The 14,373-nt window shown below is 40.3% G+C and overlaps 1 protein-coding gene across 2 annotated transcripts; it reads left to right on the top strand.

The window, feature by feature from the left end:
- The first annotated feature begins 2,185 nt into the window (after nt 1–2,185).
- On the top strand, nt 2,186–13,633 carry RSRC2 (arginine and serine rich coiled-coil 2). Of its 2 annotated transcripts, none has more exons than XM_081841628.1 (10): nt 2,186–2,339; nt 5,270–5,417; nt 6,464–6,507; nt 8,854–9,044; nt 9,530–9,673; nt 9,822–9,944; nt 10,402–10,481; nt 10,821–11,053; nt 11,748–11,837; nt 13,011–13,633. In XM_081841628.1, exons 1-10 carry the CDS (start codon nt 2,334–2,336, stop codon nt 13,191–13,193), a joined length of 1,242 nt encoding a protein of 413 aa, XP_081697754.1. In that variant the 5' UTR covers nt 2,186–2,333; the 3' UTR covers nt 13,194–13,633. The 2 variants fall into 2 exon arrangements, with proteins under 2 accessions (XP_081697754.1, XP_081697755.1); XM_081841629.1 differs by lacking the exon at nt 2,186–2,339 and adding an exon at nt 7,223–7,300 and having other exon boundaries at nt 5,323–5,417; nt 8,832–9,044.
- The last annotated feature ends 740 nt before the right edge of the window (nt 13,634–14,373 follow it).

Raw genomic sequence — 14,373 nt, 5'->3', positions numbered from 1 at the left:
CAATAAACTAACAAAACAAAACAAACACAGTTTAAAACACATCAAATAATTTCAATATCATATCTTTCATTCACTTATTTCCGCGACCTCCTCACACCTCCCTTTTTGTATTCCACTTCTATTAATTTTTCCAGCAATTCCTTTCCATCCTCCTCTATTTTTAATCCTATAATTATCTTAACACATTCTAACCTTATTTTCCCTTTAATACTCTATTAATCTATTTATCCTTAATTTCTTATAACATTTCTACTAAAGCCATATAACTTCATTCCAACATTTTCCTAACATTCATTAATTTTACTGTATTTCCGTAAATAGTGTTTAAACTTTTTCCAGTCTTTTTCCACCGACTCTTCTCCCTGGTCTCGGATTTTGCCAGTCATTTCCGCCAATTCCATGTAGTCCATCAACTTCATCTGCCATTCTTCCCGGGTGGGTAAATCTTGTGTCTTCCAATATTTTGCAATGAGTATTCTTGCTGCTGTTGTTGCATACATAAAGAAAGTTCTGTCCTTCTTTGGCACCAATTGGCCGATCATGCCCAGGAGAAAGGCCTCTGGTTTCTTCAGGAAGGTATATTTGAATACCTTTTTCATTTCATTATAAATCATCTCCCAGAATGTCTTAATCTTTGGACATGTCCACCAAAGGTGAAAGAATGTACCTTCAATCTCATTACATTTCCAACATTTATTATCGGGCAAATGGTAAATTTTTGCAAGCTTGACTGGTGTCATGTACCACCTGTAAATCATTTTCATTAAATTCTCTCTTAGGGCATTACATGCCGTAAATTTAATACCTGTGGTCCATAACTGTTCCCAGTCAGGCATCATTATGTTATGTCCAACATCTTGTGCCCATTTAATCATAAGTGATTTCACCATTTCATCCTGAGTGTTCCATCTCAGCAACAAGTTATACATTCTTGACAAATGCTTAGTTTTTGGATCAAACAATTCTGTTTCCAATTTTGATTTTTTCACCTGGAAACAACTTTTTTATCCGAATTATATGCCTCCATTATTTGGTAATAATGAAGCCAATCTCGCACTTTATATTTCAATTTTTCAAAGCTATGCAATTTTATTCTGTCTCCATCTTGTTCCAAAATTTCCCAATATTTCGGCCATTTGGCCTCCATATTGAGTTTTTTCTGTGCCTTCGCTTCCATTGGTGACAACCATCTTGGGGTTTTCTTTTCTAACAAATCCTTATATCTTATACAAACATTAAACAATGCTTTTCTAACAATGTGATTTTTAAACGCTTTATGTGCTTTTACCTTATCATACCACAAATATGCATGCCAACCAAATACATTATTAAAACCTTCTAAATCCAACACGTCAGTGTTTTCAAGAAGCAGCCATTCTCTCAGCCAGCAAAAAGCAGCTGATTCATAATATAGTTTAAGGTCTGGCAGGGCAAATCCACCTCTTTCTTTAGCATCAGTCGATCATGGGATTAAATTAAAACCGCAAGTGGAAACAGGATAGATCTGCTTGGCTCTTGTTTTGTTTAAACTTGCAGTGGTGGTGTCCAAACTTTTTTCAAAGAGGGCCTTTTTTTAGGATTGAAGTTGTTGAGTTGAGCTTTTTTTATGGTCAAAACAAAATAAAAAAATTCCTTCCAGTAGCACCTTAAAGACCAACTGAGTTAGTTCTAGGTATGAGCTTTCGTGTGCATGCACACTTCTTCAGATACACGAAAGCTCATACCTAGAACTAACTCAGTTGGTCTTTAAGGTGCTACTGGAAGGAATTTTTTTATTTTGTTTTGACCATGGCAGACCAACACGGCTACCTATCTGTAACTTTTTTTATGGTATTACCCCAAAGTTGTTGAGCTTTTTTTAGGGTTGAACTTTGAACTTGTTAGGATTTTACCCCAGGAAATAATTTATGATTAAGGACTCTATTGCTTGTTTTAATTTGCCAGTCTAAATAGAGAGAGTGTATCGCAATATGATCCGATGTGCATAAAAATTTGGAAAGCTTTTATCAAGTAAGTAACAGGTGTCAAAACCTGATGACCCCCCCGCCCTGCAACGCATAAGCACCCCAAGGATCTCCGTCGCTGAACAACCTGGATGTCCCCTCTACTCTTTTCATGCCTCTGCGTCTCTCGCGCTTCTCGCTCGCGCAGGCGCTCTTCCTTTCCTCCCTCCCCGCCAGGGGCCCGGGTTACATCCGGGAACCCTGGGAAGTGGGCGGGGCATCCCTGACCGCTCTCCGCCGCCGAGCAGCCGAGGCGTCGCGGGCGTTGGAGCCGCAGGGCGGAGCCGGAGCTGCCGGGCCGGCCAGGGGCCGCCCTTCCCGACCCCCGACATGGCGGTGAGCCCCTGCCGCTCCTTCTCGGGGGCCGCGGCCAGCGGCGGAGGGGGAGGCCGCGCTGGGCGGCGGGAGGCGCCGTCGTCTTCGCCCGCCAAGATGGCGCCCGCCTCCCGCCTCCCGCTCGCCGCGGGGCCGGGGGGGCGGGGGGGGAGCAGCCGAGCCGCCTCCGCGGAGCCCCTCCGCCTTCGGGCCCTGGAAACGTCCCCGAGTTCGGCCTCTCCGTCTCCACGTCCCTTGGGGTTTTGGTTTTATGGCGCGAGGGAGGGGGCGGTTATTGCTTTGCGAGTGGTTTCCCTCATTATTATGTATTTTCCGTTTTTAGCTTGCATTTCTATGTTGTGAACCGCCCCGAGATCTGTGGTAAAGGGTAGTATACCAATTTAATTAGTAATGATATATTTCCTCTCCTCTCCACACTCCTGTTGACTGTTTTAGATCGCATGGTAGTGGCACCGTCTCTTTCCCTCCCTAAAAAAAGTCTGTCTGAGTGGTACAATATTTGATATTAGGCCCTTTTATCAGTGCGGCTGTTATTTGATGGCTCGGTTCCATGTGTTTTTGCACAGAAAGGCCCACTATGTTCAGTTGGTCTTCTTTCCAGGTAAATGCATGAAGGTTCTCACGGTTCATGCTCACCTATCTATAATGTTTTTATTGAACACTTTGTAAATAAGGAAAGCAGGGGAGAGCTAGTTAAATTAACAATGATAAGTTAAATATAGAGTCTGAGGAAAGGGTTTATTTTGAGGGTGATGATATATGGGGCTTTGGGGAGAGCCCTAACGTGAGTTGGGGTGGGAGAAGGAAATGTGCCATTATGTGGTAACTTGAAAAATTGTGCAACTTAAACCTCAGCAGAATTGACAGAATTGTTGTTATTATTGGATCCCTAACAGCTTGATCCTTTTATGCTTAATAACATTACTGAGTTCAATGGAACTCCAGCTTTGTAAGGAAGCCCCACAGAAGTTAGTAGTCTGGGGGTTGGGCAGGACTTAACTTGGTGGGGAAGGTGGAGAAGTTGTCCCCCCCCCCCCCCCCCGCTGCTGATCTCTCTTGGACCTGGAGTGAGATTCTTGTTTCTTGTGTTTCCTGCAAAGGAGGGGCAGAGTGCTCTCACTCACTGACCTGCGTGGAATTTCATGTGCTTGCCAGTATGTGGCTTTGTGTCATCTATGTCTATCAGGCTAGTGCTTAAGCACAAGGATGGCATCATACACAGCAAGGGTTCTTAACCTGAGGTCCATAGATGCACTTCAAGGGTCCTGTGAACCAGGCACACCAATATGATTTGTTCCCAATCTAATAAGACGAATTGTATGCGAAACTTGGTGCATGTTTATGGGTAGGGTGTCCATAGCTTTCATTAGAATCTCCAAAAAGGATTGTAACCACATACAGTGGTACCTTGGGTTAAGTACTTAATTCGTTCTGGAGGTCCATTCTTAACCTGAAACTGTTCTTAACCTGAAGCACCGCTTTAGCTAATGGGGCCTCCTGCTGCCGCCGCGCCGCCGGAGCACAATTTCCATTCTCATCCTGAAGCAAAGTTCTTAACCCAAGGTAATATTTCTGGGTTAGCGGAGTCTGTAACCTGAAGTGTATGTAACCTGAAGCGTATGTAACCTGAGGTACCACTGTATATAGGATTACGTCACAGCATGTCCCATCAGAACATACACTGGGACTTGCTTCTGAGTAAGCATTTATAGGGTCTAGCTTCCTGGAACCAACTTCCAACAGTGCACTCTTCCAATGGGCACACTAACCACTGCACCACAGTGGCTCTCACTGGGGTGAACCTTTTTTCTTTCAGTTTGCAAAGTCATAGCTTCTGTGATAGGTGGAGCTGCCGGTAAGGGACATTGTCTCACTCTGTCCATTCATGCCCACGTAATGTGATTATTTTAAAAATTCTAATGTTTTTATTTCTGTGGAGGAAAGCATTCCCCTGTAAATGGTACAGGAGCACTCATGCAAACATTTTAAAAAGTAGGGGGATGCTCCACCATTTCAATATCATTGGTTTCTTTGAAGGTTTGCCCCCACCTCAAATTACCATTGCAGTTATAGTGTGTTACACATTCCCAAACTTAAATCCCACTGTGCTCTCTATACAACCTGTTTTGCTATGGCTGGTTGCAACCCTCTAAATACCAGTAATTTCAAAAAGAATGAAATAAATTCTCTACAATTATAAAAATAGAAGGTGGTGCTGCATTGCGGGGGGGGGGGGTGGCAACTAGCTTTTTTTTCTATCCCAGTTTCTAACACTGCTGCCCTTCATCAGTAGATCTCAGGGCAGTTCACAGCATAAAAATACAAAGTATTATATATTGGATTTAAATGTGCTTAAAATAAGACTCTATTTGGAAAGTGCATGTTGTAGGTAAGTTGCTGTAATGCATTAAAATATGCCTCAAACTGTGCTGCATTGACTTCTATTGTTGGGAGTAAAGACCACAGTTGCTGTGCCTGGTGGCGATAAACAGATGGAAAATTTAATAGGCCAAAGACTGATATGCCATTCTCTTTGAAAATTTACTAATCAAAACATCTAAAATCACCTGAGGTACAGAAAAGAAGCAATTCAAAGAAGGAACTATGGGTTGTTTTATCAGTATCTGTTGACATAGATGTCACTGAGGAGGAACATCATTTTTGGATTGGATACAGAAAATCCATCTCATTCTTCTGCAGTAGAAAACATTGTAGTGATTGAATTTGGGTATTTTAACACCCTATCTAGTGGCTGTGGACTTGATTTCCTACTAGTGGAATATATAGCTTTGACAATTCAACATTAACTAGTTTCTGGATGTTTGTGATGATTAAAAAGTAGTGGTCTAGAATGCTTCAGGCAGTTAAGTTACTTTGCGATAGAGTGGTGGTGAACTATGTAATAATAACAATATTTCATTTCATCATAGGCTAGTGATACAGAGCGAGAGGCAATAGCCCCAGAGAAATCATCTCCTGATAGAGAAAAGAAAAAAGATGCATCTAATTCTCCTAGAACTTCAAAACATCATTATTCAAGGTCACGTTCACGATCAAGAGAGAGAAAACGAAAGTCAGGTATGGAAGCCTCTAGCTGTTAAGAGTTTTCCCTATAAAAACTTGCTGGTGCATAAACTTGTGATTTAGTGGTAGTCTGTAGTTAGGCTGCTAACCTAAGCATGTTTACTTAGAGGTAAAATTGAATTCAGTTCAAATTATTGCAACTTCCAAGTAAACAATAACGTTTTAGATTTATGTGCATGTCCTTTTGAGTTCTATGTTTCAACCTCTTAAAAATGTGAAATTTCTCAACACTTTAAGCTTCAGCATCATGTTAAGGGTTGAGAGTTGGAGTAGGTGAGGAGCAGAAAGGTAACATAGATGTGAAAATGCTATTTCAAATAATAATTATATTATAATAATTTATTACTTATACTCTGCCCATCTGGCTGAGTTTCCCCAGCCACTCTGGGTGGCTCCCAATGAAGTGTTAAAAACAATACAGCATTAAATATTAAAAACTTCCCTAAACAGGGCTGCCTTCAGATGTCTTTTAAAAATAGGATAGCTGCTTATTTCCTTGACATCTGATGGGATGTCCACAGGATGGGCGCCACTACTGAAAAGGCCCTCTGTCTGGTTCCCTGTAACCTCACTTCTTGCATTGAGGGAACCGCCAGAAGGCCCTCGGCGCTGGATCTCACTGTTCGGGCTGAACGATGGGGGTGGAGATGCTCCTTCAGGTATACTGAGGCCGAGGCTGTTTAGGGCTTTAAAGGTCAGCACCAACACTTTGAGTTGTGCTCAAAAACATACTGGGAGCCAATGCAGATCTCTCAGGACCGATGTTATGTGGTCCTGGCGGCCACTCCCAGTCACCAGTGTAGCTGCTGCATTCTGGATTAATTGCACTTTCCGAGTCACCTTCAAAGGTAGCCCCACGTAGAGCGCATTGCAGTAGTAAGTGGGAGATAACTAGAGCATGCACCACTCTGGTGAAATAGAAATGTAAACCATTGAAATATTTTAAGTACTGGGTATGACTGGGAATGGCATGTCTGTAAAGAATGAAAATCCTTTTCCAAGCACCTTTACTTGACAATAAATAATGTTTTATTCCTTAGATAATGACGGGAAAAAGTACAGAAGTCGGAGCAGAAGCAAAGAGGTAATTAATTCTTTGTAGTGCTTAGGTAATTGTACAAGATGTATTTAAAAATACATCATAGCATGTCTAAATCTTAGTATATAAATGTCTTAATGGTAAGTACAAAAAATGATAATTCAGAAAAATGTGCTTGGAGAGAGAAGCATGACTGAAGCCATCATTATGACAAAAAGGTAACAGTTGACAAAAGTTCACTGACAGATTAACTGTGGAAACAGTCACAATAAACATTTCTTTGGAGAAATAGGATTGGTATATTTGATTCTCACAGAGCTTCCATTGACCAGAGTTCTCCTCAAGAATTTGCAAAGGTGTTCTCCCTGCCCCCAATCTTATCCACTTAGTTCTTAAATATCCACTTAATATTTTAAGTTTTCCTATGGTGCCAGTGCATTTGGCAGGGTTTGTAAAATTAAATCAAAGGCAAGGGCACTGAGATGAGGCAGTGGTAGTGATAACATTGTTAGGTAAGCCAGTTGCCTCCAGTGGTGAAGTAATATCAGTGGAGGAGCCCTAGCAGTAGCCAGAAGGTTAGCCAACTTCTGATGGGGTAGTGTTAGGCTAGAGAGAGATGGGGCCAGTTCTAATGTGGGGCCAGGGACCTTTTTCTCTTTACCCAATGGAAGCTCTGTTTTAAAAAGAAATTAGAGTATTTGTGAAATTGATTATATTGTTTAGATCACATGATAACATTTCTATAATAAATCATACTCAGCGTGCTAATGCGCGAAGAGACTGAACTGAAGACGCTCCAGACTCAGATAGCAAAATTATAAGCCTACTTCATGATAAGGTAACTATTAGTCATTCAAACTCATATTTCCCTTTAAAAAGCAACTTAAATCGGTTATGGGATATTATGGTGGTTTTAAATACAAAGTGTATATTTTGAAGACTGCTCCATTATGTTAAAGTAAGAAAATCTTTCACTAAACTTAAAAAAATATGTGTAGAAGGAGGATTACATGTTAAAAGTTTGTTTTAAAAGGCTGGTTTCTTTATGTACAAGTTCTTTATGTACAACCTGTACACATTAGCTTTTAAATTCAATGGGGAGTAACTGGCGGTGATATTTGAAACTGCTGTGGATGTCTTAAAATCTGTAACATTTCAATAGCTGTTGAATTAATGCACTGACTTTTATGGTTCTAGTGAGACAATTGAAAGGAAGAAGGGCAGAAGGGTATGGGCATTGCACCTGTGTGGAGGCCTGCCCACCGCAGGAAGCTCACAGATTGCCTCTACCTTGTGGAGGGTTCATTCCATGTTTGCGGGCTGGCTTGCCCATTTCCTGTATATAATAAGTGGACTCTGCACTATTTGGTTTACAACAATATTCTAATGATCTTTCTTCAGTGGTTGTACAAGTGACTGAAAAAGTAGCCCAAATGGATCTAATTGATGTTACGAACTACTTGAAACAAAAACTCACCACCTACTATGTCTAAGATGAACAAGTATTAAAATCTCTATAGAGTAGGAAGGTGATATTTCTTTGCGTAGCCAACTCTCTTTGGCAGTTGTTGATGGGCAGTATTGTATTTCATGTGCAGTATTGTCTTTCAGTGGGGTTAGTTGCACCTGGAAGAAACAAAGTAGTAGTTGAAGCACCTAGGATTTACCTTTACTTCTACCTTTGGGTGTGAGTTTGGGGATTTAAAAAATAATAAAGACTCATATGGTCTTTAGAGTAGAAATCTATCCATATACAATTAACTTACAAAGAAAGAAAGTTACTGAGATAATAAGAAATTTGGGTAAACTGGCCTTATATGGTAAGAGATTTATTCAAAGAAAATAGCACACAGACTGCTGCAGATTCAAAACATGACAGTTGGTCTTATTGGACCTCTATAGTGTAAGACTTTAGGGTGGAGATACTTATTTATAATACTTATAAAGTTGGCCAGTGCATGTACTTCCAAGCTTTCTTAATTGCTGATGAGCTTGTACGTAAAACGTTTAGACAGTTCTCCTGTGTATGCTTATCCATCCAGCTTTTGAGCATAGGGGTGGAAAAACATGGTCACTATGCATGAGGTAATCAAACACTAGAGAGGCTGCTGTTCTATCTAATGCTCTGAAACTGGTAATGGTGTGAGTTGCTTTAACAACACGGTACAAAAATGTTTGAAAAGTGTGGGATGGGAAATGGGAGGAGGAATGATAGCGAGCATCTGCAACATTGTGTAGCTGATGGTGTTAAAAGCCATCACAGTTGTCTGGGCCACACTCCTAAGGTTACTAATGTTGCATCACAACATATCATTCTTTATCTGCTGATGCCCATACTAACTCTCTTTGTTGCACTATTTTCCTGAAAGAACCAACTTCTTCTTAAAACAGGCAAGAAGACATGGGTCCAAAGAGAAGTCCTCGAAGAAGCACAAATTTGAAGACCATAACGACAAAGAACACTCTTCTGATAAAGGAAGAGAGAGCCTGGGCACTTCAGAAAATGGTGAGGAACGGCATAAGCGCAAGGAGAGGAAATCCTCAAGGGGACGAAGTCATTCAAGATCTAGGTCTCGTGAAAGGTATACTTAACAATTTCTACTTTGGAAATGCTTCAGTGTTCTTTATGCTCTTGTTCTGTTAGACGTGCCCAGCTACACCTTCACCCTTTCTTCCAGCATACCTGGTGCAACATCACAGATGTGCCAGATCGGTTTTTTGTATGGGTTGGTGTTACTGTTTGTAACTTTTTTGATTTTGAGGATCAAGTGGCCAGTGTTTCAGCTGTTTTTCCTCCCCATATGTAGGATTTGTTTACTGTAACCCTTTTGCCAAACCTTTAGGTTATGCCACAAATTTGTTTTCCGGAATGAAAATACTTAGTAGTGTTCAGGCCACTGACTTCATTTGAAGTGAAGTTACACTATTTGTAGATGAGCCCAAAACTGACAGCTTTTTGTGACCTCTCAGTAGAAGATAATGAGCAGGTTTCCTTTGCATCTTGTTGCTATTAAATATGAATAATAAAGCTAGAAAATGTTACCAGAAGTTTGGAATGTGTTTGCAGGCGTCACCGTAGTAGAAGCCGTGATAGAAAAAAGTCACGATCTCGAAGCCGAGATAAAAAGCGACGTGTAAGATCACGTTCTAGATCAAGATCTAGACACAGGCATCGGAGCCGGAGCAGGAGCAGAACTAGGAGCAGGAGCAGGTATGTTAAGTTCTTTCTTTTTTCCTTGAGATAAAAATTATAGGGTCGGTGCTAGCAGTTGGTAGTTGCACTCTGAAGAGCAGGTAGATACAGTTAATTTATGGTCAAACAGTCAAATAATTACATGATAAAATACCTTTACCTGCAGAGAAAGAAAGAAGAGACCTGAAAAGCCCAGAAGATTCAGTAGAAGTCACAGCCGAACTCCAAGTCCACCTCCTTTTAGGGGACGAAACACAGCAATGGATGCACAGGAAGCATTAGCTAGAAGGTACTATGATTTTTTTGGCCTTAAGTTTATAGAAGCCAAGAACTTACTCTGTTTACCTTTTACTGACTTAGAGTAGAAGCACAGCATGCAAGCTTTGAGGGGGGGACCATTGTCATTCTCTACACACCCCTGCACCAAATTTTAACATATTAAAATGTGGAGAGCTATTTTAGGCACTGATACCTAGATGAAGTCAAAAGCATAGTGTACTCACAACATTTTTGCTTGATGTATTTGCACTTTTATCAATACACAACTGAAAAGTACCTTTGCTATAGTGAAAGCTAGAAACATACAACACAGAACTACTCCGTTATGTTCTTTGAGTTGGAGGGTTCTATGAATGCCCTTCAGGAATAACGTAACAATTGTTAGTATAAAAAACAAAGGGGAAAAGAGATCAATGGGGGGGAAATAATAACTTTTGATCAATTGATTTATTTTGCATATTTCCTAGATTGGAAAGAGCAAAAAAACTGCAAGAACAGAGAGAGAAAGAACTGGTTGAAAAACAGAAGCAACAAGAAATGGCTGCTGGTAATTCTGTTTTTATGAACTGCTAGAACATAATGAATAGTAGTGGAAATATTTATAGCTTCATATTGGAAAGCTATAAAAAGAAGAAACCTCATTTGTTTTAAAATAAAGCAACAGAAACTTCTCTATTCAAACTTTTCTCTTTATTTGACAGTCCCTAAAAATAGTTGCATCACCAGACAAATGCTTAGAGAACTAGCAAAAGCTGTCTAAGGTCTTTCAATTGGCTAGCTTGTACTTAATGCCCATTAAGATGAAACTTTTACTTAGTCCATGTTTCTGAGATTAAAAAAAATTCTGGAAGCTTCTTCTTGTATAACATGCTAATGTTCATTTTAGCGGCTGCTGCCACCGGCACTTCTGTCATCAATGTTGCAGCTCTTCTGGCCTCTGGAACACAAGTCACTCCTCAGATAGCTATGGCAGCTCAAATGGCAGCCCTGCAAGCAAAGGCCCTGGCAGAGACAGGAATAGCTGTTCCAAGCTATTATAATCCAGCAGCAGTAAATCCCATGAAGTTTGCTGAACAGGAGAAGAAGCGGAAAATGCTGTGGCAAGGCAAAAAAGAAGGGGTATTTTTCTTTGTCTAATTATTCCACTTTGTGCCTTGGGAATTGTTGACAACAAGGACATAACTTGCGATATTCCTGCATTGCAAGAAGTTGGACTAAATGACCCACGGGGGTCCCTTCCAGTTCTGTGATTCTGTGATACAATGGGCACAAGCCACATGTCAGCAAGAGGGGCCTCTTAGTAGCACACAGAGCATTTAGCCATCTAATGGTCATACTTGGCAGTGTAACCATTGTTTTATTTTTTAAAAGTCTGGTATGTTCAGAATTCTAACGAGCACCTGCCATCGTAATCTCAAGTGTCTTAAGGTCTACAGAGCCAGTAGGTGGCCTAGTTGACATGTTGAATAGCTGTCAAAAAAGACTTTCTATGAGAAGTTCAGAAGGGGCACTTGTCCTAAGGGTGCTGGGATTAAAAATATTTGCTTAATCTTCACTAAACCAGCAGTCCTGCAACATTCTTATTTACATTATTGAAAGTTTTAGGCTTGCAGCCAGATTGTTTGTTTCTAGTTCCAGTTCCAAAGGAAACGTGTTAAAACAAGAGTGTGTGAGAAATACTTTAGTACCTCTTGCTTATTAGTATATTTAAACAGTTTCCCCCATTGTATCATCAGATCTATAAATCAAAATGAGTTGCAAATTTACCTATGTGTTATATATGTATATAATAAATCACTTTGTGTTTGTATAGGATAAATCACAATCTGCAGAAATCTGGGAGAAACTGAACTTTGGAAACAAGGACCAAAATGTCAAATTTAGAAAATTAATGGGTATTAAGGTATGTGAAATGTAGAAAAACTCATAACCGAAATTGCTTTCAAGTAAGAGCTCAGGTTAAACGACTCTCTCGAAGCGGTTCAAATCAGCATATACAGCAAGACGCCATTCACCGCAGATTCTGGCCCAGAACTAGGTGGTCAGTTTAATACATTGCCAGTTCAGTAGGCCTCCAGTATAATCAGGGGAGGTATATGAGCCCACAAAACCTAACTTCAAAATAGAAATTTAATTAAGTAATAATTAAGAGTGAGCCAGCAATAAATCACACAGATTATGTGCTATTAAATGTAATACACTTATATGAACACAAGTGGAGTTAACTTTTTATTAGAAGAAACAGTAACTGCTCAGGAGTACCAAACCCATTGAGCACAGGAACTCTTCTTCGGAAGGTCTTCCACATGAGACATTTGTGGGGACTGAATGTCCTCACCTTCCCATAGCTGGTTAAGTCTCCTCCTCTCCCAGATCTTTCCCAAGCAATCTGAGATGGTGGTGGGGTGCTGGCCTTCATTCCGCCCACTTCATGTCTCTCCTGGTGCTGGGAGACCGGGGGGGGGGGGGGAGCTTGTTGCAGCAGGAGGGGGAGATCCCCCCCCCAATACTTTTTCAACAGTGACTCAGATGAGTCTGCTGCTTCTGATTCTGCACTTCTCTCTGCCACAGATTCCCTTCTCACTAAGCCCTGTTGCCTCTTCAGCTTCTGACACCTCCTCCCAGTCTTCTCCCTCTGACCATCATCGCACCACCACTAAACTGGGGGTTTAGTTTGGGGGTTCCCCAGCTGGTGCCTCCCCCTATTCCTCTGCATCCAGTCAGTCCATGACAAGTACTAGATAAACTGTAATATTCCAAGGAAAAGTAAAAATGTGTTGGGTTGACCCAAGGGAGATTACATCTTTAAACGTTAAATTCTTGGCAAATTCTTTTGCAAAGTGTTTCTATAAACCTACACCAAAATGAATTAATGACGGTTACATGTGCTATATATCCTTGAAACTGATAACATATTTCCCCAGGCATTTGCACTCTGCATTTACTTGCTCTGGAAATTCCAGCTGCAGAAAAGATGCTTTAATGAATGAATTGCCAGAATAATAGATGACTAGTTTAGAGGACATATCTGTTAACATATTTTAATAAAAATCGTAATATATTATTTCAATTCTAGAGTGAAGAGGAAGCTGGTGGTAGTAGTTCGGTGGATGAAGAAAGTTACAAGACTTTGAAACAGCAGGAAGAAGTATTCAGAAATCTAGATGCACAATATGAAATGGCAAGGTCACAGACACACACCCAAAGAGGGATGGGATTGGGATTCACATCTTCGATGCGAGGAATGGATGCTGTTTGAAAGAACGTGATCTTAAAGCCTGGGACTTTGTCAAAGATTATTGTTCAGATATTGGGTCCTTGTTCACCAAAGGCTAGCATTCTAGCTTGCATGGGTGTTGCATTGACTTTAATTTATTGACATTACAATTTTTGTAAATATCAGATCAGTGATAACTGGTGTTCCATGTTGTAATCAGGTTATACTCACTTCCATTATACTTGACAGAGCTGTAGGAGGACATTTTTAGTTCTGTATTTCAAAACAGAACAGGTGAGGATAAACTCATACATGGATATTTTGTGTCCACTGTCTTGTGTACTTTTGTACTTTAACCTTGTACAGTTATTTTCAACTCTTGAAACATAAAACACATTGTGTAGGTGTTACTCTAGCAGACTGGGCCAGTGGGTGCATAATGCAGTGCAAAAACCTGGTTAATAAAAATGTTTTTTCTCAAATAGTACTGTTTTTAAGTTCAGTGGATGAATTGCTCAGAGCTTAATTTTGTTCAATTCATTATAACTTTATCTTTAGAAAGAAGCTTACTTCAACATAACTAGAGCAGAGCAAAATTGAGTTTTCATGAGTTCCTGCATTATGCTACTGCAAGCCCTTGCTCAGGAGATGCTCTCCTCTAGGCAGAGTTCTCACTGGACTCACTCTAGTCTTATTCCAACCTGCCCAAACAAGTGGAAGTAAACCATACCATATCTAACGAGATGAATGTTACCATGTCCCGTGCCTGCTTATTCTAGCAGTAGGTTTTGATAAAAGATTTTGGCAACGTAAAACTATCACCACCAGCTCAACATTTGCAATGTGACCTGTATGAAAAACATGTTTTTCATAATATGCTGTGTGGGGGCTTTATATCTTCTAGTTAGGCTGTGCAATGTAATAAAAAAAAGTTGCATAGCAACAGAGTATGTTGCACTGCAACTTTTGAACTGTAACTTTTGTTGCATGTTAAGATTCTAATGCCCATGTAATGTGGCATGTCTCCTCAGTTTTAGTGAGTAAAATGTTTATTATTAAATAAGATTAGGATAGCTGTTGAAGAAGAGAACTGAAACTACCACTAGAAGTGTTGTAAAATCAATAGGTAATCTCTTTACAGAATCACTTGTCAATAATTCTTGTTCAGTTATTGAGCCCTTGTTCCCCAAAGCTAGCATTCTAGTTTGCATGGGTGGTCTGG

The sequence above is a fragment of the Podarcis erhardii genome (genome assembly GCF_964252035.2).
Source record: "Podarcis erhardii genome assembly, chromosome: 15".
NCBI lineage: Eukaryota > Metazoa > Chordata > Lepidosauria > Squamata > Lacertidae > Podarcis > Podarcis erhardii.
The sequence above is the reverse complement of the archived record's forward strand: the minus strand, read 5'-3'. Positions and strand labels throughout refer to the sequence as shown.

Excerpts from the sequence above, each read along its gene's own strand:
- RSRC2 (XM_081841628.1), top strand. Across the intron at positions 9,045-9,529 it reads AGATCTAGGTCTCGTGAAAG|GCGTCACCGTAGTAGAAGCC; the intron begins GTATACTTAACA and ends ATGTGTTTGCAG. Across the intron at positions 9,674-9,821 it reads AGAACTAGGAGCAGGAGCAG|AGAAAGAAAGAAGAGACCTG; the intron begins GTATGTTAAGTT and ends CTTTACCTGCAG.